The 23552-nt window shown below is 36.7% G+C and overlaps 2 protein-coding genes and 1 non-coding gene across 6 annotated transcripts; all 3 read left to right on the plus strand.

Moving 5' to 3' along the window:
- The first annotated feature begins 2047 nt into the window (after window positions 1–2047).
- Window positions 2048–2120, plus strand: TRNAF-GAA (transfer RNA phenylalanine (anticodon GAA)). Its single transcript has one exon. It is a non-coding gene; the product is annotated as a tRNA-Phe (tRNA).
- A 3018-nt stretch (window positions 2121–5138) lies between these two features.
- On the plus strand, window positions 5139–7299 carry LOC104886633 (protein OPI10 homolog). 4 transcript variants are annotated; one of them, XM_010671105.4, is made up of 3 exons: window positions 5139–5352; window positions 6391–6529; window positions 6628–7299. In XM_010671105.4, the coding sequence occupies exons 2-3, from the start codon at window positions 6427–6429 to the stop codon at window positions 7092–7094; spliced, it is 570 nt and encodes a 189-aa protein (XP_010669407.1). In that variant the 5' UTR covers window positions 5139–5352; window positions 6391–6426; the 3' UTR covers window positions 7095–7299. The 4 variants fall into 4 exon arrangements, with proteins under 4 accessions (XP_010669407.1, XP_010669408.1, XP_010669406.1 ...); XM_010671106.4 differs by having other exon boundaries at window positions 6408–6529; XM_010671104.4 differs by having other exon boundaries at window positions 5140–5352; window positions 6405–6529.
- A 151-nt stretch (window positions 7300–7450) lies between these two features.
- LOC104886634 (putative disease resistance RPP13-like protein 3) lies at window positions 7451–17030 on the plus strand. Its single transcript, XM_048639123.1, has one exon. The coding sequence runs from the start codon at window positions 12073–12075 to the stop codon at window positions 14671–14673; it is 2601 nt and encodes an 866-aa protein (XP_048495080.1). The 5' UTR covers window positions 7451–12072; the 3' UTR covers window positions 14674–17030.
- Window positions 17031–23552: the final 6522 nt, after the last annotated feature.

A 23552-nucleotide genomic window follows, 5' to 3' on the forward strand; every position in this document is an offset into this window, starting at 1 on the left:
GTTTTACTTTAGTTTTCTACTTGTTTTGTTATCATTCGGTGTCAAAAAAAACTTGTTTGGGAGAAATAGAGAGAGAGTCGATGGTCAAAGGACCTTACACACACAAGATACGAAAAGATAATATGTTCAAGGGTATAATGAAAGTCCATATCGCATTCATGAGTAACATAATATTGTTAGTTGATACAAATTTTCTTTATGGTTCATGAAAAAAAGGAATTTTTTTTGTAAGGATGAAAGGAATATCTTTTATTTTTAAAAGGAAAACACCTATATATACTTCCTCCGTTTCTTTTTACTTGCAACGGTTTGACTTTTACACTATTCACCAACTCTACTTAGTTTATGTTTGGTGATTTATAGTTAAGGAAAAACATAATCGTGTAGGATCTTGTTAGATTCGTCTGAATGTATATTTTCCGAATATATACTTTTTATAATTTTTATTTATCGGTAATTAAACTTACGGGTTGTTGAAATTATGCATTGGCAAGCGTGAAAGTCAAACTGTTGCAAGTAAAAAGAAACAGAGGAAGTATATATTATCGAGTAATCATATTGTAATTTAAAATTGTTATCTTCTCCTTGAGTATAAATGCCATAAAACATGGCGCAAAGTCTTATAAAAGACCGTCTCACGTTAACACTAATGTGAGACGAGTCTATTTTTCCTCCAATTCTTAGTCTCGGTCTTCATTTATGGTTTTATAGTTGGTAATTGTGATTCTGGCTATTAGTTACTATTTTCTGATAAATAGTTATGATATTTGGGTATTTAGTTATTATTGTTTTTTACACAGAAAACACACAAAACTCAGATTATCTCCTACAATTTCACCACCTTGAATCTCTCCAATGGCGAAAATGTTGAAGAAATTTCAACACTTCTCAAACACAACAACTGGAAAATTTTAACGGGTTCTTCAAACATCACTAAATAGCTAAATCCATATATTATTCAATCTGCTCTTCATCATTATCAGTTTTTTTTTTTATTAAACTAAACTTATGGGTTTCTTCAACTGGTCACATTCATCAATATTTGTTTTCTTTCTCAATTTTGTTTTTTCTTCTTTGATATAGTGATCAATGTTTTTAAGAAAAATGGTTTCTTGATTGAAGTTGCTAATGTGTTTTTGTGTGTTAAAGATGGTGATTTTTGCGCTAGTTTGCTTTGTTGCAATTCTTTGTTGTCTGACTTATTGAAGAAGAGCATGATGGGTTTGTTTTGGAGGGTCTATGATAGAATTAGTGCATTAGTTTTTTTGAGAAAGACATAATTATTTATGCGTGATATTGAAGTTGTGGCCAATAAAAATGCATTATAATTTGATTTTTATGATATAACTAATGTAGTTCAGCGCTTAACTAATATACTCCAGCGCTTAACTAATATACTTTAGCGTTTAACTAATATACTCCAGCGACTAACTAATACTCCCTCTGTTTTTTTTATCTTTCTCACTTAGAATCTTGACACTATTCATGCATAGAGAGAATCTTCTCAAATGTTCTCAATTTATAAGAAAAAACATAGTCATGTGGGGTCTTGTTTGATTCGTCTCAATTAGTACTTTATTAAAATTCAATCGTTATAATTTTTACTAATATATAATGAAAGATATTTAAGTTTTAAAACGTGCATTGGCAAACGTGCAAAGTCAAAGTAGGAATGATAAAAAAAAACAGAGGGAGTATACTCCAACGCTTAACTAATTCATCCAGAATCAATTTAAGGCTATCATAACTAATAGGTACGAGCGCTTAACTAATTCTATTGTTGGTCTGATGCACGCGCGTGATGTCAGCATGACATCAGCGGTCTTACGTTAACACTAACGTGAGACCGTCTTTCAAAAAAGGGGTTATGGAGATGTAATACATAGGTTTTAGGTATTAACCCCAAATATACCAACTAAACTAACTTCCATAAACCTTTTATAACTATTCATAGGCTGTCAATTTAAAATAGTCCAAATTTCACCCAAGTTATCTCACGAGTCATGAACCGTTTCAATTACAGAATTATCAAAGAAAATAATCAAAAGCGGGGATAGCTCAGTTGGGAGAGCGTCAGACTGAAGATCTGAAGGTCGCGTGTTCGATCCACGCTCACCGCACTTTTTATTTTTTTTATTCTCTTTTTTATATGCAACTTATTATTACCTCTATACTAATATATTAAAAGGTGTTCTTAAACAAGGAACGACGCCATGTGAGATGTGACACTCTCCTTAAGGGCACTCAATGTAGTTCACATACAACCAAAAAAGAAAAAAAGAAATTGCATAGTATAGGGGGTTCGATTCCGTGACTTGAAGTTTATAAACTAAAGTTTTAAACATTAGATCAAGTAATATTTTACTTTTATCATCTCAAAGTATAATATTAATAAATAAATTTTTTTGACACGGGAATAGCCCTGTCCTAATAACTAGTTTTTAATCATAACTAGTTAAGAGAGTTTGTTATTACATTGTAAAGAAAATATTTTTTTATGATTGTAAAGGATGTTAGAAGACAAAGTCTAACCGTAAGTCCGTAAGGGAAGTCTTTAGATTTTCTACATGGTACTAAGAATATGTTATATGTCTTCTGTCCTTTGCAATAATATCGAGTATCATATTTAAGCAAACTACTCTCCTAACCATATGTTTAATCCTCTAAATGTCAAGCAAAAAGAGTAACACTCTAACTGATCCTAATGATTTGTAGAAAAAACTGCTTCAATAGTAGTATGAGTATGAAATTTTGGTTTATAAGAATCATGATTTGGATTAATGAAAATTATTTAGATTGCATTGAACGAACATAAGTTTTAAAAATCGGACTTTGTTTTACTTTATGTCGAGAATATTTTAGTCTATTCGATTTACACTTTGATGACTACTACTAAACATATTAATGTGTTTGGTTGAAAGGAAAGTGTTCTTCAGTAAAACTATTTCTCTGATTTTCCTCTATCTAGTTTGGACCAGATCAAGGAGGAGAAAATATGTTGAACTTTGTCTTTCAAGGGTGGAAAATTACTTTTGTAATGAGGCAAGGGAAGCCACACTTTCCCTCACTGTATCAAATGATAAACAACACAAACAAAGAAAAATAGGTTCAAAGGAGAGTTACTTTTTTACAACCGGACAAATAAAAATCAATCTAGAATTGAATTTTCCTCTCGAAAATGGTTTATGGAAAGCCACTTTCTATTAGAAATATTTTCCGTCTGACCAAATACTAGGGGTATAAATGATGCGGGTCGAGTTTGAGTTTGAGCTAGCTCGACTAGACTAGACTTGTTAGCATTTCGAGTCGAATCGAGTTCACTCAAGTCGAATTTTGACTGAGTAGACTTCGAGTAGTTTGCAATTATCTCATGTTAAAAGCAACCCTAAGGTAGAAATTAAAAATGCTAAATTTAGGTATTTTGCTATTGATAATTGGCCATTCGAGCTTATCACGAGTTTTGAAGTCTAATATTGAGTTGCTTAACTCGATTCGCCAACATCTCGAGTACTAATCGAGCTCACTCAAGTTCTCTTTTTTATATGCAACTTATTATTACCTCTATACTAATATATTAAAAGGTGTTCTTAAACAAGGAACGACGCCATGTGAGATGTGACACTCTCCTTAAGGGCACTCAATGTAGTTCACATACAACCAAAAAAGAAAAAAAGAAATTGCATAGTATAGGGGGTTCGATTCCGTGACTTGAAGTTTATAAACTAAAGTTTTAAACATTAGATCAAGTAATATTTTACTTTTATCATCTCAAAGTATAATATTAATAAATAAATTTTTTTGACACGGGAATAGCCCTGTCCTAATAACTAGTTTTTAATCATAACTAGTTAAGAGAGTTTGTTATTACATTGTAAAGAAAATATTTTTTTATGATTGTAAAGGATGTTAGAAGACAAAGTCTAACCGTAAGTCCGTAAGGGAAGTCTTTAGATTTTCTACATGGTACTAAGAATGATGTTATATGTCTTCTGTCCTTTGCAATAATATCGAGTATCATATTTAAGCAAACTACTCTCCTAACCATATGTTTAATCCTCTAAATGTCAAGCAAAAAGAGTAACACTCTAACTGATCCTAATGATATTGTAGAAAAAACTGCTTCAATAGTAGTATGAGTATGAAATTTTGGTTTATAAGAATCATGATTTGGATTAATGAAAATTATTTAGATTGCATTGAACGAACATAAGTTTTAAAAATCGGACTTTGTTTTACTTTATGTCGAGAATATTTTAGTCTATTCGATTTACACTTTGATGACTACATACTAAACATATTAATGTGTTTGGTTGAAAGGAAAGTGTTCTTCAGTAAAACTATTTCTCTGATTTTCCTCTATCTAGTTTGGACCAGATCAAGGAGGAGAAAATATGTTGAACTTTGTCTTTCAAGGGTGGAAAATTACTTTTGTAATGAGGCAAGGGAAGCCACACTTTCCCTCACTGTATCAAATGATAAACAACACAAACAAAGAAAAATAGGTTCAAAGGAGAGTTACTTTTTACAACCGGACAAATAAAAATCAATCTAGAATTGAATTTTCCTCTCGAAAATGGTTTATGGAAAGCCACTTTCTATTAGAAATATTTTCCGTCTGACCAAATACTAGGGGTATAAATGATGCGGGTCGAGTTTGAGTTTGAGCTAGCTCGACTAGACTAGACTTGTTAGCATTTCGAGTCGAGTCGAGTTCACTCAAGTCGAATTTTGACTGAGTAGACTTCGAGTAGTTTGCAATTATCTCATGTTAAAAGCAACCCTAAGGTAGAAATTAAAAATGCTAAATTTAGGTATTTTGCTATTGATAATTGGCCATTCGAGCTTATCACGAGTTTTGAAGTCTAATATTGAGTTGCTTAACTCGATTCGCCAACATCTCGAGTACTAATCGAGCTCACTCAAGTTCTAATCAAGCTCACTAGAGTCGAACTTGAGCAGAATTTTGACCGAGTCTATATCAAATTACAAATCATGTTGTCTCATTTACACTCCTACCAAACACCTAAATTATCTAAATTCTAAAAAATCAATAAAAGGCAACTTATGTAGTAGGTTTTGGGAACTTTTGTCTTATGTTTTCTTAGGCCATTATATTATGTTGGATTCATCATGTTCCAATTCATTCTTCAAGCAAGGCCCAATTCCACTGTCATTGATTTCCAGAAACCCCAAAAAAAAACATCCAGAACAATCCAGAAAACTCTCTCTCCATATTCTTTCATGGTCACTTCCTTTCTCTCTCTACCTGTAAGAAGGCAGAGCAAAGCCAATTAACGACGCTTCAGGGAGGAGAAAAAACAAAGCCTTTGCCAAATTATCAATTTATACCAGGTTAGGGTTTTAAGGTTTCCATTTTAGTGTTCTTGCACAATTATTGAACTTTCAATTTCTTTTCCTTTCCTTGTAGTTTGTGGAGTGATTTAGCTAGAACAATGTGCATTGTGTCGTTCACCAAAAAAAAAAAATGTGCATTGTGTTAATTTTTGATTTGAATGTTCAATCGTTTAGTATGATAGTTTGAATTATTTAAAGTTGCAGCTTGCTGATTAATTGAAACCTGAACTGAAACTGAAATCCCAATGTTTAACTTGAAAATATTTTGGTTACTATTAAGCAAATTGAAAATCTTGCTGAATTTTTGCTATTTGTTAATTTGACGTGCTATTAAAAACTTGATGAATTATGCACATTGGTCAGTCTACTGTCTGATAAAGAATTAGCTGATTCTGTACAATATCGAAGCCATTCGATAATTCGATCGTTTTTGAACGTTTTGAGATTTAGGTATTGAAATTGATTGTTTATGTATAAGAGTATTACTTTGAAGTATGAGAATCTGAAGATTCTTTTTATTTATTTTGACGTGGCTTGAAGTAAGAGAGACTGCTATTAGGAATTTAGGATAAAAAAATTTTGTGCTTATGTTCGCAATTCGTGCTGTGGTTGTTACCCCGATTATTCATCTTGATTGGTGGGAAACATAGCCAGGGTGGATTATTCAAAGTTGTGGTATGATTGAAACTTGATCTGGAACTAGATTGCAAATATTCACTTAAAAATTTGAGATGGTTGGATGGTACATTGTTTCTAGCTCGTTTCTTGTCAGCCAGACAACAAACATGAAGATTTTTGTAAATGAGCTTGTTGGCTGTTAATTTCTGATAAGTGACAAGTATAAGAGATAAACCCGTAACCTCGTGTTGTGATTAGCAAGCAAAGAGAACACAACTCTTCAAAATAATCTGTAATTTGGGAAATGTACGCATTAAATTATCAAACTTAGCTGCTTATGAAATCGAACATGTTTTCAGTAGTAGTAGGGTTTCGTTTTTTTTTTCTATCGTATAATTGCCAACTGAGTTTACACAGTGCGTTATAAACAGAAGAAAAGGAGCAGATACAATAATGTTTGGGGTAGTATTTCCTAACCGAAGTTTTCCACTTGACATTTCTACCTTTGCCCAAATAGACACGATGCACTGGGTCCTTGATATGAATCACTTTGTGGGTAAGTGTTTCTCTTCTTCCCTTCAGCCCTTTGCTGTTTTTGTATATATATATATGCTTAACCAGAGCTCCAGCTCATTTGTTATACCACAATGGCAGGAGAAGCATATGATCAAATCAAAGAAATGTGCATATTTTTGCTCAACAACTTCACCCTTCCAGCAGACAAAGCCCTAGCAGTTTATGTACAGTCCCCAGGGTCGCCTTTTGTGTATTGTGGTGCTGTCACTGTATCCCGCCCTTCTGCTGTTCTCTCTCTTCTCTGGCCGGAGCCTGGAACTCAAGGTCATTTTCAGATTACAGCTGACTCTGCTCCTCTTTCTGCTAAGATCGGGGTTTCAGTCCAGGACCTATCGTCCCTCCAATCTCTTGATATTGCTGCAGACAAGAAGATCGAGCACACGGCGCTGAAAGTTGGGGAGAATCTCTTTAATTTCATGCAGTCCTTTTGTGGTGTGGATGGTAGCAAATTGATCGTGCCCATGGATATCTTGGACAGATGGTTCAAGAAATTTCAGGAGCGTGCTAAGCGTGATCCTGATTACTTGAAGGGTTTTACCTTGTAGCCAAGTAAGCCAACTGAAGTATTGAGGTACTGCTGTAGATTTGGAGTGAGTTATATAGTAGTATAAGTTCTTGGTTTGTTGTATTTTCTTGTGTTTTAATTGTAGAAACTTTTGATCGTGAATTGGAATTATAGTTATTCCGGATATCCAGAATTCTGTCACATTTAATGTTGTACATTAATGAAAAGGGTGGTTTGGGTAGTCACCTCCTGATAGTATTGCTACGCAGGGAAGAAACTTACATCTAATTGCCTAAGAATGTGAGGATATATTTAGTTCTCATCCAATATGTAGTTTATTTTGATGGCAAGTATAATATATGGAACGCTACTGATGTAGTGCAAATATGAGGGTGTCATGGATCTAGTAGTTGGAGCTTCATTTATCTCTCTCTAGTAATTTTAGTATCCACTTGAAAAAATCAAGGGAGTTTTGTAGGATGGTGCTCTTGGTTTACTTGATACTACAGGAGGGTGTTCCCATCCTTTTGACTGTTGTGATGCGCGCATCTGATCCTACCTTTTTCGTTTGTTCAGTTTTACTTTTTTTTCAATTACTTTCTGTCACCTGTTTTGTGTGCTAAAGAAGTTTTTGTTAACTTGGCTACATTATACCGAGTTCATACTGTCGGAGCCAGGCCTCGACGGGTATTAGACATGTTTTAGTTGTCAGATACTCTGATCCTCCAGACGGGGCTTGGGGGATGGGGATTGTTGATAATTACGCCTTTTGAGTTGTTAATGGCTCAATATTTAGAGTGTCGCCAGGATGTGAATGGTATTTTACCCCCTTTTGTCCCCTGTTGGAGGGATTGAGCGAAAATTTTGCAGCCCTTTTTCGGAAAAAGATGCTTTATGTGCAGCGCTTTTTTCAGGAGGCATTAATTATAATCTTGTGAAAGCCTGCCTTATAAACCTTGTTCAAGTTATAGTAAGAAAGAGTGGAGGGCCTTCATGTCACTCAGGATCAAACTTTGTGTTTTTGTACCGAACTGGATAAAGTATGGCTGCGGTTTTCCCCTCATGCGAGGGTTAAATTATTTGTTGAGGAACCCGTGATTGACAAGGGCTTGGAGGAAACCCAATCAGTGGGTTATGGTCACATCTTCATGACGAGAGGTGTAAATTGGACTTGTAAAAACCTTTTGATGCTGGTGGATGTCGGAGTCTCTGGGAAACGGCTGTTCGACCAATATGTGGGGGGAAAGGCTCAAGCAGGTTTTCCCTGCTAAATAATTACATGCAGGATTGGTGCTCTAGATACTTGTGCAGGGTAAATTTCCCTCGGCAATTTTGGCTCGAAAGAGTGTAGCATAAATATTTGAATGCTCGCTCAGGTGGCACTCGCTTATGAACTAATCCCCCAAACAGCTCGATCTTCAAGAGGTGCCTGGCATCAGTTCTGCAGGTACCCTCTTACAGGTGAAACATGCTATTGCTGATTTGTTTTCTTCATCTTTCAAAGTTAACAAATGCCCTGTTTTCCCCCTATAATGTATCTTCTGTTATTATTTCAATGTTACCTATATATATATTTTCTCTCTCATATAACTGTTACTTGTGTTTGAAAAACATATCTGCATTTTTTGGTTTCCTCCAATTGCTACTCGCCTACTCCTATACACGGAGGTCATATAATTCCTTATATCATTATATTGTAGCCGGTGGGAGTTCCTAGGGATGTTATCGTTGAGGTTAAACACTGTTGCCTTGCTCGTCCATAAAGGAGGGATTTCAAGTGGGGGGTAATGGCTTACTATGGCGTCTCATTTGAGTTCTTCCGTCCATCCAGATAAGTTTTTTTTGTTCTAATGTTGCTTATTTTCTAATTCAACACAACTTCAGTGATTGAGTTGTAAATCTGTTCCCTATTCAAATGAATTTGTCTTATTTAAACTTATCTAAACTTGTCATAGTTATTAATTTTAACTTATTGGAAAAATGTATTTGAACTTCTCTTACATCATAATCAAAAAATAAGTTGAACAGGAAAGCTGCAAGATATTTTTGGATTGAATAGCATTTTGGATTTCGAATTAACATTTTCAATCCACTTTGTAATTATAGTTTCGTTTTGAAGATGTAATATATATATACAAAATTAGATACACACATATACATGTATATAGGAAATAGGGTTGGCTCAACTACTCAAGTGGTGAGATTTCCCATCTTTCCTAGCAAAGTCTAAGGTTCAATTTCTACTCCAAATATTTGTTTGGGATTCAAAAGGGAGGGGGTTGGGGTGTATATCTACTTGAAATATATACATTTTCCTTGAACTTCTCTTATTTTAATATTTCAAGCAAGTATATGAATAAGGAAAAATTAAAACCCCCACTTTTTGGCTCACTGTCGCCGGCCCATCAGAGCCCGACCACCCTCCCGCTGTTCACCGCAACACCAACCCCCTGTCTCCTTCCCCCTCTCCCCAAGCAACTCTCTCTCTCTCTTCCCCTTCCAAGGTCTAGTGCTGCACCACCACCTGCAACCACTCTCTGCCTCCCTGTCGCCGGCTCGTCGGAGCTCGCCCAACCAACATCCCGCTGGCCACTGCAGCATCACCCCTTGCCTGCTCCTTTTCTCGTGTCCCTTCTTCTCGCTCTCCCCACGCAATTCTCTCTCTTCCACTGCCTATGGTCTGCTGCTGAACCACCATTATGAAGCCCCATGCGGCCACCAGAAAACCCCTCCCTCGCCTTTGAAACACCCTCCCTTTCCCCGCCACCTCCTCCCCTGACCAAGAAAACTCCTCCCCGCCCCTGAAACCCTTCTAAAGCCAGTAAAAGAAAAAAAAAAATACCACTTAAACAGGTAACAAGTCCACTTGGACCGTTTTTGTGAAGCACTCCCCATAGTTGGGAATGGTGTGGAATAATCGAAAGTTGAGATCTTTTATGGAAGGGGAGCTATAGTTGGAGCCGCTCTTGTCAATTTTTCCTATGAATATTTCAAGGAAACTATTGTTGTTTTATCTACGTGAAAGTATTGTATTAAAGTATTGTATTTGATTCAAGTAGGAAATATAACATAAATCTTAAATATAATAATTATGTACCATCGCTCTAATATAATTTATAAATTCACATTTGAAAATTATAATTTTCGTAATATAATAACTACTCCTCCAGTTTCTCTTTGATGTTCCTAGGTTGACTTTATATGAGTCTAAATAAAATAGCAGCTAGGAATATTCGGAAAAGGATTTAAGGGTGTTGTATTATGCTTTAAATCAAAATCAATAGTTTGCTTTGCATACTTGTTAATGCACAAATTTGAGGTAGTTGTATTATGCTTTAAATCAAAATCAATAGTTTGCTTTGCATGCTTGTTAACGCACAAAATTGGCGATTGATATCTTTAAATATTTATCAGTAACAATATATAGGAAGTTCATATTTTGAAAAAATAATTGAGGATAACATTTCACATAGTAACATATATTTTTATATATTAATAAAAAAATAATTTCAATGTGAATTATGTACATAGTGTAAAAGTCAAATTGTTGCAGGTGTAAGAGAGAGAGAGGAAGTAATTTATAATCTGTAATTAATTACCTACCCTTTAAAAAACAATAATCTAGCTTTTAGTGTGATTTTTTTTTTTTTTTAGCACTTGTATAAAAGATTTAGATTAGTTTTTATCAGAACTTCAAGTGAAAATGCTAAAGTTTTATTTCAGTGACTTGTTAGTTTATTTGGATTGGGTCTCGCCAATGATATGGGCTACAAGCAAGCTCAGTGAAAGTCTGTTGGTTAAGTAAATGAACAAGCTCAAATAGAAATTCTAATCTTGTTGGTAAAGGAGTCAAATATAAACATTTTTTTTTGAGGGGAAAATATAAACATTTTCGTGTTTAACTCGTAAATAACTCGTCTAGTACTTGCAGTACTAATTATTTAAAAGAAAATTACTCCTTGTTTGGATTTTTAATTTGATTCCGAACAAGTAAACCAATAAGTCACTATGCAAATATTAGTTTGCTCACGAATTGGTTGATGGTTGTTTTTTGAGAAGACATTTGCACTTTATGGCATTCAAGGCTATAACTTTATCTGTATTGCTACATTTTGGCTCTTAGCTATTCATGTGCTATAAGTGGCTAATTAAAATCGTTGCTTGATTTTTGAAAAACATTCAGTTGCAAAATTTGTTTATTTAACCAAGCACATTTACGACTTCTTTGAAGTGAGGCTTGAGTTGGAACGTAAATGAGATATCATGAGTCGAGTTTGAACAAGTGCAAAAATGCTCACAAACTCACCAAATTAGAAAGATCGTTCTAGCTCAAGCCATGTTTAAACACTTAGAATCCTTATCAAAGTTAATCCAAACACGCGAAAAGCCTAAAACTTGGTTAGAATTGACTCATTTGCAGCCTTATTCACTCTCGTACTCACCAGTTACTTTATAATCTAGAGACTTACTTCTAAATATTTAGTTAATTTTTTAGGATGACATCAATGAGGTGAACAGTCTGCTCCATGACTGTTATAGCAAAAAAAGAGGGGATGTTGATAAGCTTCAAGTAAGATTTAATTTCCTTGAATTTTGCGAGCGCTAACTTTGGATCGGAGCAAGTAAATTAAGTGTTGTTGACTTCGATTTACATCACAGCAATGAAGTTTAAGGTAGGTGGGAGGAGGAGAGGAAGTGGGATTAAGTGAGTAATTAATATATGTACGTTGCCTGTTTTTTCAGATAAAAAAAGGCAGAGCTGGAAATGCTATTCTATGATTCCTTAAAATTCGCAAGTATGAGCATGAATGTGAGCTGTACTAGAATAAAAAACAATAATCAGTCAACAGAACTTCTCAATTGTGAATGTGAGCATGTGCATTTGTTCAGGCAGAGCACTAAGTCGGCATCTTCAGGCGAGGTGGCGATATTAGCAAGTTGAGCTTTGTATGAGTTCTAATAAAGAAATTTAGAGAAATTTAGAGAGATTGAGTGAGTGTAAGATTAGGGTGCTACTAATGGCTGACAGTATTATCACAAATCTGGTTCATCTATTGAGCACCTTTGCTTTGGATGAATACAAATTTCTAAAAGGCGTGGGTGATCAACTCAAGAGTCTTGAGAATGAGCTGAGATTCATGAAGAAATTCTTGAGAAATGCTGAAGGAAAACAACGAGAGCATTTAATGGTGAGCGAGTTAGTGGACCAGATTAAAGAGGTTGCATTTGAGGCAGAGGACACCATTGAGATGTTTCTCCTCAATGTAGAGAGGCAACGACGGAGGAGCACGTGTAGCAAACTCCTCCATAGCGGGGGGTACATGGTGATGCATAGCAAGACTGCCAATCGGATTGATGGCATCAAAACAAGAATCAATGAAATATATGATAACAAGGAGAAATTTGGAATCGAGATAGGCGATGGAAGTATGAACCCGCACTTTGAGGGTCTCCTCAGAAGGCGGAGAAAGGAGGTTGATGAAGAAATGGTGGGGTTCGAGGATGTGGCAAACACCTTGTTGAAGCAGCTGACACAGGGAGATGCACTGGAGATCATATCAATAGTTGGGATGGGTGGTCTGGGAAAGACGACAGTTGCCAAAAGGTTGTACAACAACAGGATCATCAAGGACCATTTTGGGTGTCATGCTTGGGTGTCGGTGTCTGAAGATTACAACACACACCAGATCATTCTTCACATGCTCAATAGAGTGGCTCCCAATAAGGTTGGCCTTGACAAGTTAAACACAGTCCAGTTGGTGGAGACGCTAAAAGGTCGCCTCAACGATAGGAAATTCATTATCTTCTTGGATGATATATGGCAACCTGACATGTGGGATGAGGTCAAGGCATGCTTTCCTAATAAGGAGAACGGCAGTAGGATCGTCATCACAAGCCGCGTAGCGAAGGTTGCTATGCATGCTAGTCCTAGGAAGCCTAATTTTCTTCGATTTTTTACTCCCGAGGAGAGTTGGGAACTCTTTGAAAGGAAGGTGTTTCGAGGGGATGCTTACCCTTCTCACCTCAAATCCTTGGGCAAAAAAATTGTGAAGAGATGCAAGGGGTTACCTTTGTCTATCGTTGTGATAGCGAGCATGCTAGCTAGCGAAGAGAAATCAGAAAGAATATGGGAAAGGACGCTCAAGGATGTGAGTGTTCACCTGGGCAAAGACAACGCTTGCATGGAAATTCTGGCTTTGAGTTACCATCATTTACCAGTAGAGTTGAAACCTTGCTTTCTCTACTTTGCAGCGTTCCCTGAGGATGAAGAGATGTCTGTTCGAAGGCTAATTACACTATGGTTGGCAGAAGGATTTGTACAACCGTCTGGGGACTTGTCTTTGGAGGAAGTAGCTGAGAGTTACCTAGATGTCCTTATTGATCGTAGCTTAGTCCAAGCTGGGAGAAGGAGAATGGATGGTGGGCACAAGACTTGTCGCATTCATGATCTTATACGAGATGTTTGCATCAGAGAAGCTAGGAGTGAAAACTTTATGCAGGTAGCTTCCAAAACCGATGATTTATCCTCTACCACAAGCAAATACAATCCCAGAAGGTTGTCTGTCCATCGTCACACAAAACCTGTAATTCTTTCAAAAGGTTGGGACCCTTGTTCAGTCCGAGCATTCTTATCCTTCGAATCGCAGTCGGTTCATGCAGGCTCAGAATTGTGGAAGACACTTCACTCGGGCTATAAATTGCTAAAAGTGTTGGACCTTGGAGTTACTGTTGAAGTCACAACATTGCCCAGTGAGATCAGTTCCCTTGCCAATTTGAGGTATTTAAGGTTCTTTCTGTGCTCACGTTCGATCCCTAAATCAGTGTTTAATCTTTGGAACCTTCAGATGCTTTTTATAAAAGGTAACCAATCATTAAATGTTTCTCTTGGAGAATTACTAAAGCTACAACAATTGAAGCAACTTGTCTTCAGGGAGAGAGTAAGGATCTATGGTAAAAATGAAGCATCAACTCCATTATCCAAGAAGCAACTCAAATTCCTCCAAGTGCTGTCTCCCATCTATCTTGACGAAGATTTTGAATGTGCTGTCACGAGTGGACTCTGCCCTAATTTAAGAAAAGTTTCAGTGTGCATTACGGACCATCATTGCTGGTCGTTAAATAACTTGTTCGCAAGTTTGTCTGAATTACAAACACTGAAGATATCCTCCTCTTACATCCCACTTTCTCAGGATGATATATTTTCGGGAGTCAAAGCAGCTAATATTCCTTTACGCCTTGCCAAGTTAACGTTGAAGTCTTTTAGTTATGTAGATGATCTTGCATGTATTCTTGGTCAGTTTCCTAATCTTCGTATGCTTAAACTGGTAGATGTAATTACCAGACTTGACGCAAAGGATGGTTCGTTTCCCAGACTCCATACCCTTCATATGCACAATTTTGATGAAGGGCCTCTGTGGGTAAACCCCAGGGCTTTTGCTGAACTACGCTATCTATTTATAAGAAGAGGCACATGTAGATTTGACGAGGATTTATTCAAGCTGCCAAACCTGACAGATGTTGAAGTGCTGTGGCCTGAACCTCGTCTTGCCACTACACTGAAGCGTCTGCAATCTAAAGATGAAATCAAGTATAGGTTGTTAGTGCACGATGGCGAATAAGCAAGCATGAAGCCATTAATCAATTGTCCTAGAGTAAGAAGTAAGAACACAAGCCTTGCCTCATTTCAAGCATTATCTGTTTTCTTTCGATTGGCATTTTTCTTTTTGTTCTTTTTCATATGTGAGGTCTTTCCTTTTTCCTTTGAGGGTGACTGAGATGTTTGTTGTGCAACTGTCATATCCAGTACTGTCGTCTTTGCCTTTTCTTTCACTGCCGAAAAGTTCTGTTTTTTATCCTTTTTTTCTTGCTTCATTTTTCACACACCAATAATGAAACTACTTTTTAGGTCTCTACTATGGTCCGGATATTCATATTTTTTAAACGAGAACACCAAATATCACTTGGTTTAGTTGTTTAGACTTTAATATATAAGCTTGAAGTTATGGGATCTAATCTTATAGAGTATATCTACTGTTCCTTTTTTGTTCGAAATTGTTATCACTTATTATCGCGGTTGATGAAACTTATTGTAATTTTTTTGAACTCGTCCTAACTTCAAAGTTATGTTGTAAACTTGTATCATCCGGACTTACAATCTAAAGTCTAAACCCACTTTGTAGATCTACATAATTTATCAAGGGCAAGTAAGCAAGCACCTAATCCATTGTCCAAGAGTAAGGACACAGACCTTACACCTGGTCTCAAGCAAAAATATGTCCTGATTCCCTTTCTTCCCCTTTCTTATGGGAATCAAGTCGGATCATAAAATTCTGTTTCTTGCTTCATTTCTAACTCATAAATGATGAAATAAAGTAGTAACTTTGCATAGTTCATCTTATTCTAGTTGAAATTAGTCAAAAACAACTAAATAAGTATATTGTTTAGATTGTAATCTTATCTGAAGATGTTAATATTCATTATATTCAATATCTTAATCAAAATATACACTTGAAAAATTAACCAATTTCAGTGTGCATTGCCTAATCTCTAAGATGTCGAAGTTCTGTGGCCTGACAATACCTTGGGCAACTTGCTGAATAAACTAAAGCGAGAAAAAAAAAAACCCCAAGGTGGTCAGTGCAAGATTGTCTTCTAAATTGGTTTGGTTGCTCAATTTAGAGCTATGATTCAAAATTGCACAAGGAACACCATTGTCTTTCAATTTTCACTCCAGACTTTTCCGAAGTTCATGGCATTATTATGAGGTTACACATAATTCATTTTTATAAGTTTTAACTTAAGAGAGTGGAAGCAGAAGTGAGAATTCATAAAAAAAAATTAACATTATCTTGTTTGATTAGTGATGGAAATTGATCGCTCAACTATACTTGCTCTGAATGATTATAAACCTCAAGAATCGAAATATTGGATGTTAATTCTCTTATAAGTAATGAGTTGAGTTAATAAACCAGTTTCTCGTGTGGTGATTATCAGGCACACCTAACAAAATTGTACTCGACAATCTGTAATTTCGGAGATATATGCATTAAATGATCAAGACTACATTCGAGTCCGATCCAGGTTGCACACCTGGCTTTGGTGGGTGAGTCTTCCAACAAGAGTTTCTTCACACGGTGAGGCTCGAACTCGAGACCTCCCTTAAGCGACATCAAGCTGCTTACCGCTTGAGCCAACTCTTGTTGGTTGCTAGCATCTCCTTGCCAACTGATTTTACACAAAGCTTTTTTGCTACAAGAAAAGGGTTGTATTTGACTATTTTCTAACCGAAGTTTCCCACTTACATTTTTACCTTTGCCCAAAAAGACACACAATGCACTGGGTTTTTGATATGTATCACTTTGTCGGGAAGTGCTTCTCTCCTCCAGCCCTTTGTTGTTTGCCATATATGTGTTTTTCTTGAGCTTCAGCTCAACTACTATACCATAATGGCAGGAGAAGCATACGAGCAAATCAAAGAAGTGTGCATTTTTTTGCTCAACAATTTCACCCTTACAGTGGCAAGGCCCTAGCAGTTCTGGGTGTTTAGGCAGTGGCCGAGAGAGAGAGAACAACAGTAGTATATGTTCTTGATTGATTTGTTGTTTGTTGTATTGTTTTTGTAGCAATATGCCTTGAAACTGGTTGGAGACGCGAAGAAACAAGCGAGTTCAAGTGCTTGGCCGGGCCGCCGCCGGGGAGACTGAGCGAGTGATCAGGCAAAATCCGTCACATTAGCTTATGTGCCCGACCGGATGGGAGGTGCCTAACAAGGCGGCAGTGATATTGACGCGGATTTGGTGATTTTTTATTGGGTTATATATATACTTAACCTAATTTGTTTAAAAGTCGTCATTAGTGCTATACTCATCTGTAATCTGGAATTACTCAAGAGAAATAAAACTTTTCTCTCCCTCTGTCCGTGGACGTAGCCAACACATTGTTAGTGAACCACGTAAATCTATGTGTTCTTTATTGTTTTTTCAGTGTTCATTATTTGTTCATTCTCACATCCGTTAAAACAAATTGGTATCAAGAGTTTTGGTTTCGATCTGAGAGAGAAAGATGTCTGTGATGAATGTGAAAATCGATAAATTTACTGGGACAACAGTTTCAGTCTCTGGGTAATCATAGGCTTTACTGAAGCAATAAGGGTTGTGTCGTCGTGACCATCGTTGGCAAAGAAGTTACGGATTCAGTTACCGCTGAGATGACCGTTCTGAGAGAAGAAGGCACATTCAACACAATTATGTTGTATCTTGCTGATGACATAATAATCACTGAGGAAACCACATTTGGTATGTGGTTGAAATTAGAGAGTGTGTATATGACAAAATCTCTAACCAAAAAGTTGCTTTTGAAGCAACGTTTGTTCAGTCTGCGCATGAATGAAGGTATACCTCTTAGAGATCACTTAGATCAATTCAATACGATCTTGTTAGAATTGCGTAATATTTTTGTTAAGGTGGAGGATGAGGATGCTGCTTTAATTCTGTTTGTTTCTTTACCATTGTCATATGAAAATTTTGTGCAATCTTTCATTGTTGGTAAAGATTATTTGTCCCCATAAGAGGTTAGATTATCTCTTCATACTTGGGAATTGCGCCATAAGTCATCTGGTCATACAGGTACAGACAATTAGGCTTCTGGATTAGTGGCGAGTAGTAGTAAGGGATATGAAAATTCTACGAAAAAGAATTAAGAAATCCGAAAATTCCAAAAGAAGTCCTAAACCTAATGATTTGTAATTATTGTAAGGAGAAGGGGCATTGGAAGAAGGAATGTCCTAAGAAGAAGCATCAAGAAAATAAATTTGGGTCTGGTCCTACTGTTGTTGCAGCAAAAAATTCGAATTCTAAGGATGATCGTGCTTAAGTTGCTAATGAGCAAACACATTGCAGTGATGTGTGGGTTATTAATTCTGGAGCGTCGTATCATGTGAGTTCTCGTAGGGAGTGGTTTACTAGTTATGAGCAGGTAGATGGAGGTAATATTTTAATGGCTAACAGTGCAGTCTGCAAGACAGTTGTAATAAGCTCTATCAAGATTCGGACACATGATGGTACATTCTGCAATTTGAATAATGTTAGGCATGTTCCACAGATGACCAAGAATTCGATTTCACTTTCCCTGTTAGACAGTAAGGTGGACTTTTGTATGTCTGAAAAGGTTCAAAGGATGTGTTGAAGGATGTTGTTGCTTCATCTGAAATTCAGAAGGAGGATATGATCAAGCTATCAAATCCTCTCCAAGGCAAATCTTCTGTGCGGCCATAAGGTCAAAAATCTTGAGTTTTATGCGCACTGCGTCGTTTTTGGGAAACTACATCGTAGCAAGTTTCCTAAGGGCATTCATAGAACAAAAGGTACTCTGGATTATATTGACTTTGATTGTTAGGGTCCTTCACGTGTAGAATCTTTGGGAGGTCACAGGTATTTTGTATCCTTCATTGATGATTAAAGAATGACTTGGTTGATTGTTATGAAGTCAAAAGGCAAAGTTTTCCAAAATTTCAAGCACTGGAAGACATTGGTGGAAATTAGAAATGATCATGGGTCGAGTCGGGCCTAAAAATATTTGCCCATTGGTCGAGCCGGGCCGGGCCAAAATTTTGTGTCTAAAGCCCGCTATTTCGGGCCAAAATGAGCGGGCTTTTCGGGCCAAAATCGGGTCGAGCCTAAAAATAGACTAAAAATTCATTTTTGGCTTGCCCAAAGCTCGCCTAAAGCAAAAAAAAATTCGGGTCGGGCCCGACTGCGGGCCAAAATTTCTGCCGAAAACCTGGCCCAAAATCGGGTTGGGCCAGGCCAAAATGATCAGCTCTAGTGGAAATCAAACTGGAAAGAAGATCAAAAGGCTATGAACTGACAATGGTCTGGAGTTCTGTTTGTATGAGTTCGATGAGTTCTGTAAAAATGAAGGGATTGCTAGGCATCATACTATCATGGATACACCACATCAGAATGATGTAGCTAGACGAATGAATCAAATACTTCTAGAGAGAGCTCGATGCATGCTCTCTAATGTTGGGATGACTAGAAGTTTTCTGGAGAAGCCGTTAGTACAACATGTTATCTGAACTGGACCTTACTCTAAAATCAATCTCAAAACATCATGTGAGATGTGGTCAGGTAAGTATGCAGATTACTCAAATATGCGAGTTTTTGGTTGTAATGTTTATTATGTAAATGAGGGTAAGGTGGAGCTAAGAGCCAGAAAGAGAGTGTTTGTAAGATAAGGGAATGGGGTGAAAGGTTATAGAATTTGGTCCCCATATGATGGTAGGGTTATACTTAGCAGAAATGTTGTATTTGATGAGAATTCTATGGTTAATCCTATTGTGAAGTCCATTGTTTGGCCAAATATTGTTAGTGTTGAGGTGCAGGTGGATTAGCAAGTTACTCCTGATGAGAGTGATGAAACACATGAAGAAAACACATAAATTATGAAGCATCAAATTCTTCAATACCAATTTAAGAGGCACATAACCTTGCTCGGGAGCGTCATATGAGGACGAATTTTGGGAAACCCCCAATAAACATGTATGGTTTTGGAGATATGGTGGCTTATGCATTGTAGGTTGCTGAGGAGGTGGATGTCTATGAGCCATCTACCTACAGGGAGGCAGTTACATGTAGGGAGTCTACTCATTGGCTTGCTGCAATGGGAGATGAGATCGAGTCGCTTCATAAGAACGAGACTTGGGAGCTTGTACCTAAGCCTTTAGGGAGGAATATTGTTACTTGTAAATGGGTTTTCAAGAAAAAAGAAGGGATAACATCTGGAGAGGGGGTCAAGTATAAAGGTCAACTAGTTGCAAGAGGGTTCACGAAAAAAGAGGGAGTAGACTGTAATGAGATTTTTTTCACCTGTAGTCAGACATACTTCTATCATGGTGCTACTAGCAATAGTTGCACATCAGGATCTTGAGCTTGAGCAACTGGATGTAAAAACAACTTTTCTACATGGAGAGTTGGAAGAGGAGATATACGTGGCTCAGCCAGATGGTTTTCAGGTTCCAGGGAAGGAAAATTCTGTTTGCAAGTTGATGAAGTCCTTATATGGGCTAAAACAGTCTCCGAGGCAATGGTACAAGAGATTTGATAGCTATATGATGGAGCTAGGCTACAATAGGAGTTCATATGATTGTTGTGTGTATCACAACAAGTTTACAGATGAATATTTCATCTACTTAGTGTTATACGTAGATGATATATGGATACCAGCTAGGCACAAGTAGGATGTTCAGAAGTTGAAGGAGCTATCAGTGCTGAATTTGAAATGAAGGATTTGGGCGGGGCTCGAAAAATTTTGGGTATCGAGATTTAGGAGAGGGCTCAGAAGAAGCTTTTCTTGTCATAGAAAGGCTACATTGAGAAGATATTGTCAAGGTTTCTCATGTCAACAACTATGCCTATAGATACTCCAAGTGCGGCCAATAATCATTTGTCCGTTGCTTTTGTGCTTAAGTCTGCTAAGGAGAAGAAGTACATGACTAGGGTTCGTATGCTAGTGTAGTAGGGAGCTTGATGTATGTCATGGTTTGCACTAGGTCAGATCTTGTATATGCAGTTAGTGTTGTTAGTAGGCTCATGGGTGATCCTGGTAAGGAGCATTAGCAGGCATCCAAGAGGATCTTTCGGTGTCTTAGAGGTACGTTAGATATTGGTCTTATTTATTGAGGTGATGTGACATGTTTAGTTACATGTTTCTCTGGTTCTGATTATGCTGGGGATGTGGATGGTAGGAGATCTATGACTGGTTATGTGTTCACTCTTGGTAGTTTTGTTGTGAGTTGGAAAGCTACTTTGCAGCCTACATTGACTTTGTCTACTACTGAATCAGAGTATATGGCCTTGACAGAATCAACTAAGGAGGGAATCTGGTTAAAGGGGCTAGTCAATGATTTGGGTCTATATCATGATCATGCGATAGTGTATTGTGACAGCTTGAGTGCAATATGCTTGGCCAAGTATCAAGTTCATCATGAGAGAACTAAACACATTGATGCCAATTATCATTTTCAAAGAAGTGAGACAAAAATTTAGGTGAAGAAGGTAGGTACAGCTGATAATCCTGCTGATATGTTCACCAAACCAGTTCGTAGAGTAACTTTCAATATTGTTTGAACTTGCTTAATGTTTGAGGTTGTTAATTGACTTTTAGGGAAAGTCTGGGGTCCTTAGGAGCAAATTTGGTATCATTAAGGGACAAATCTGGTTTGGTTGTCTTTCGAGAAAAATTTGGTTGCAGGAAGGATATGTGCATTGTGTTCAATGCATCTATTATCTGGTTCGTTATGAGAGGATTCAAGTCAAGATGGAGATTTGTAGCGATATGCCTTGAATCTGGTCAAAGACGCGAAGAAACAAGTGAGTTCGAGTGCTCGCCCGATTAACTGGACAAGTCTCGCCCGACCGGACGGGGTTACCCGCCCGGCGGCTTGGCCCGGGAGACTGGGCGAGTGATCGGGCAATACTCCGTCAAATTAGCTTATGCGCCCGACCAGGCACCTTGGCCCGGGAGACCGGGCGGCAGTGTTTTTGATGCGGATTTAGCCTTTTTTTTGTATCGGGTTATATATATATACTTAACCTAATTCGTTAAAAAGTCGTCATTATTTATACACATCTGTAATATGTAATTACTCAAGAGAAATAGAACTTTTCTCTCTCTGTCCGTGAACGTAGCCAAAACATCGTTGGTGAACCACGTAAATCTTTGTGTTCTTTATTGTTTTTCTGTGTTCATTATTTGTTATTCTCACATCCGTTATAACATTTTAGGCATATCTATTACTAATTAGTAAAGTCAAATAGAAAATGAAACTTTGTATTTAAGTCACCTCCATTTTGTGAATAAGATTTTTTGAAATACTTACAAACAGTATTTAAAAACACTACAAAAACAATAAATGTATAATGCAGATAACAATACCATGATCATAATATTTTATATGATAATATCTCTTTTTATATGAATGACTAAATTAAAGTGGAATCATTTCATCCCTCTTATTTAGGCATAACTATTACTAAGTAACTATTACTTCTCAGCTGAAAGCAAAATGCAAATTTTTTTTTTTGGCAGCAAGAACAAGCAGCATGTGGTACAATATTCCCCTTCCTTGCAAGGGTAGGCTGGTAGCTAATACATGGCTTTCTCCAACTAAACCTCTATCTACTTTAATAATTCTACAGGACCTAAAACTCTTACAACTCTCTACAATATCATGACATATGCTAATAAGTTGACATGGGACGACATTCTTTACCAAGGCTTGCACTAGCGCGAGAGAGTCAGTGAGAATCTTTATGCGTTCATCTTAACCATTAGTTAGCAACAGTAGCACCTAAGAGTGTTTATTTTTACTATCAAAGCACTTCAACATGCAATACATTATCCTAGCATTGGAACCTCAAAACGGGAATATTAAGAAACTATACCAAGTAATATTTTGATGCCGACTATACCAAGTAATATAATTATAAGATAAATAATAGATGCAGACCATTATAAAGTACTCCCTCCGTCTTTTATTAGTTTACCCCTTTCTTTGGGGCACATTTGCCGAGATACTAATTTGAACCTTAATATCTCTAATTTTCGATAAGCAAAAATTACAAAAAGTTGACATTTGGATAATACACACTGAGACAAATCCAACAAGATCTCACATGACTATATTTTTCCTTAAATACAAATTACAAAAGATAGTCAAAGTCATGTATGTGAATAGTGTCAAAAGTCAAAAGGGGTAAACTAATAAAAGACGGAGGGAGTAATATACCAAGTAATATAATTGTACACCTCTTTTCCTCTTCACTCAAAAAAAAAAGGGCACACTATCCAGAAACTCAAACCGTAAGCTCTGTTATCCAACCTTCAAATTCACTTCCTCTTCCTCTCACTCAAAAAAAATTGATACTCTTCAAATTCATCCTCTATTTCGCTTCAATGTCCTCCCTCCTTTTTTTTCCTCTTTCCTCTGACTCTTCAAACAGGTGGTAGAGGTCGCGGCGGAGTGAAAGCATGCACTACACTTTAGAGCTAATTCTTGGGTCGGTTTAATTTTCTAACAAAGAAAAGTAATGTATTAAATCCAGATTTTTAATAATTTTTCTATGATCCCAAATTTTTATCTGGAAAGTATACACTAACTTTTAAATTCTGATTTCACAAACTGATCAATTTTGTTTATGAGCTGAAATTTCCCCCATTTTCATCAGTCTCATATATAAAACATTCTCCTTTTCTAAATGTTAACACTTTCAATTTCAATTATATTTGAAATGAAAATTTAAATTTTTCATGCACAATTTGAATTTCAATTATAGTGTTATTTTTAAATTTACTTAAACATCGTACATATTCTTCAGATTTACTCAATATAGAACATTATACACATATATTGAAATCCGAAGCTTTTATTGTTTGAGAAAATCACTCAAAACTTAAACATACAATCACACATTGTGCTTACAACCTAGCACCTCCTTAT

The sequence above is a fragment of the Beta vulgaris genome, chromosome 2 (genome assembly GCF_026745355.1).
Source record: "Beta vulgaris subsp. vulgaris cultivar EL10 chromosome 2, EL10.2, whole genome shotgun sequence".
NCBI classification, from domain to species: Eukaryota; Viridiplantae; Streptophyta; class Magnoliopsida; order Caryophyllales; family Amaranthaceae; genus Beta; species Beta vulgaris.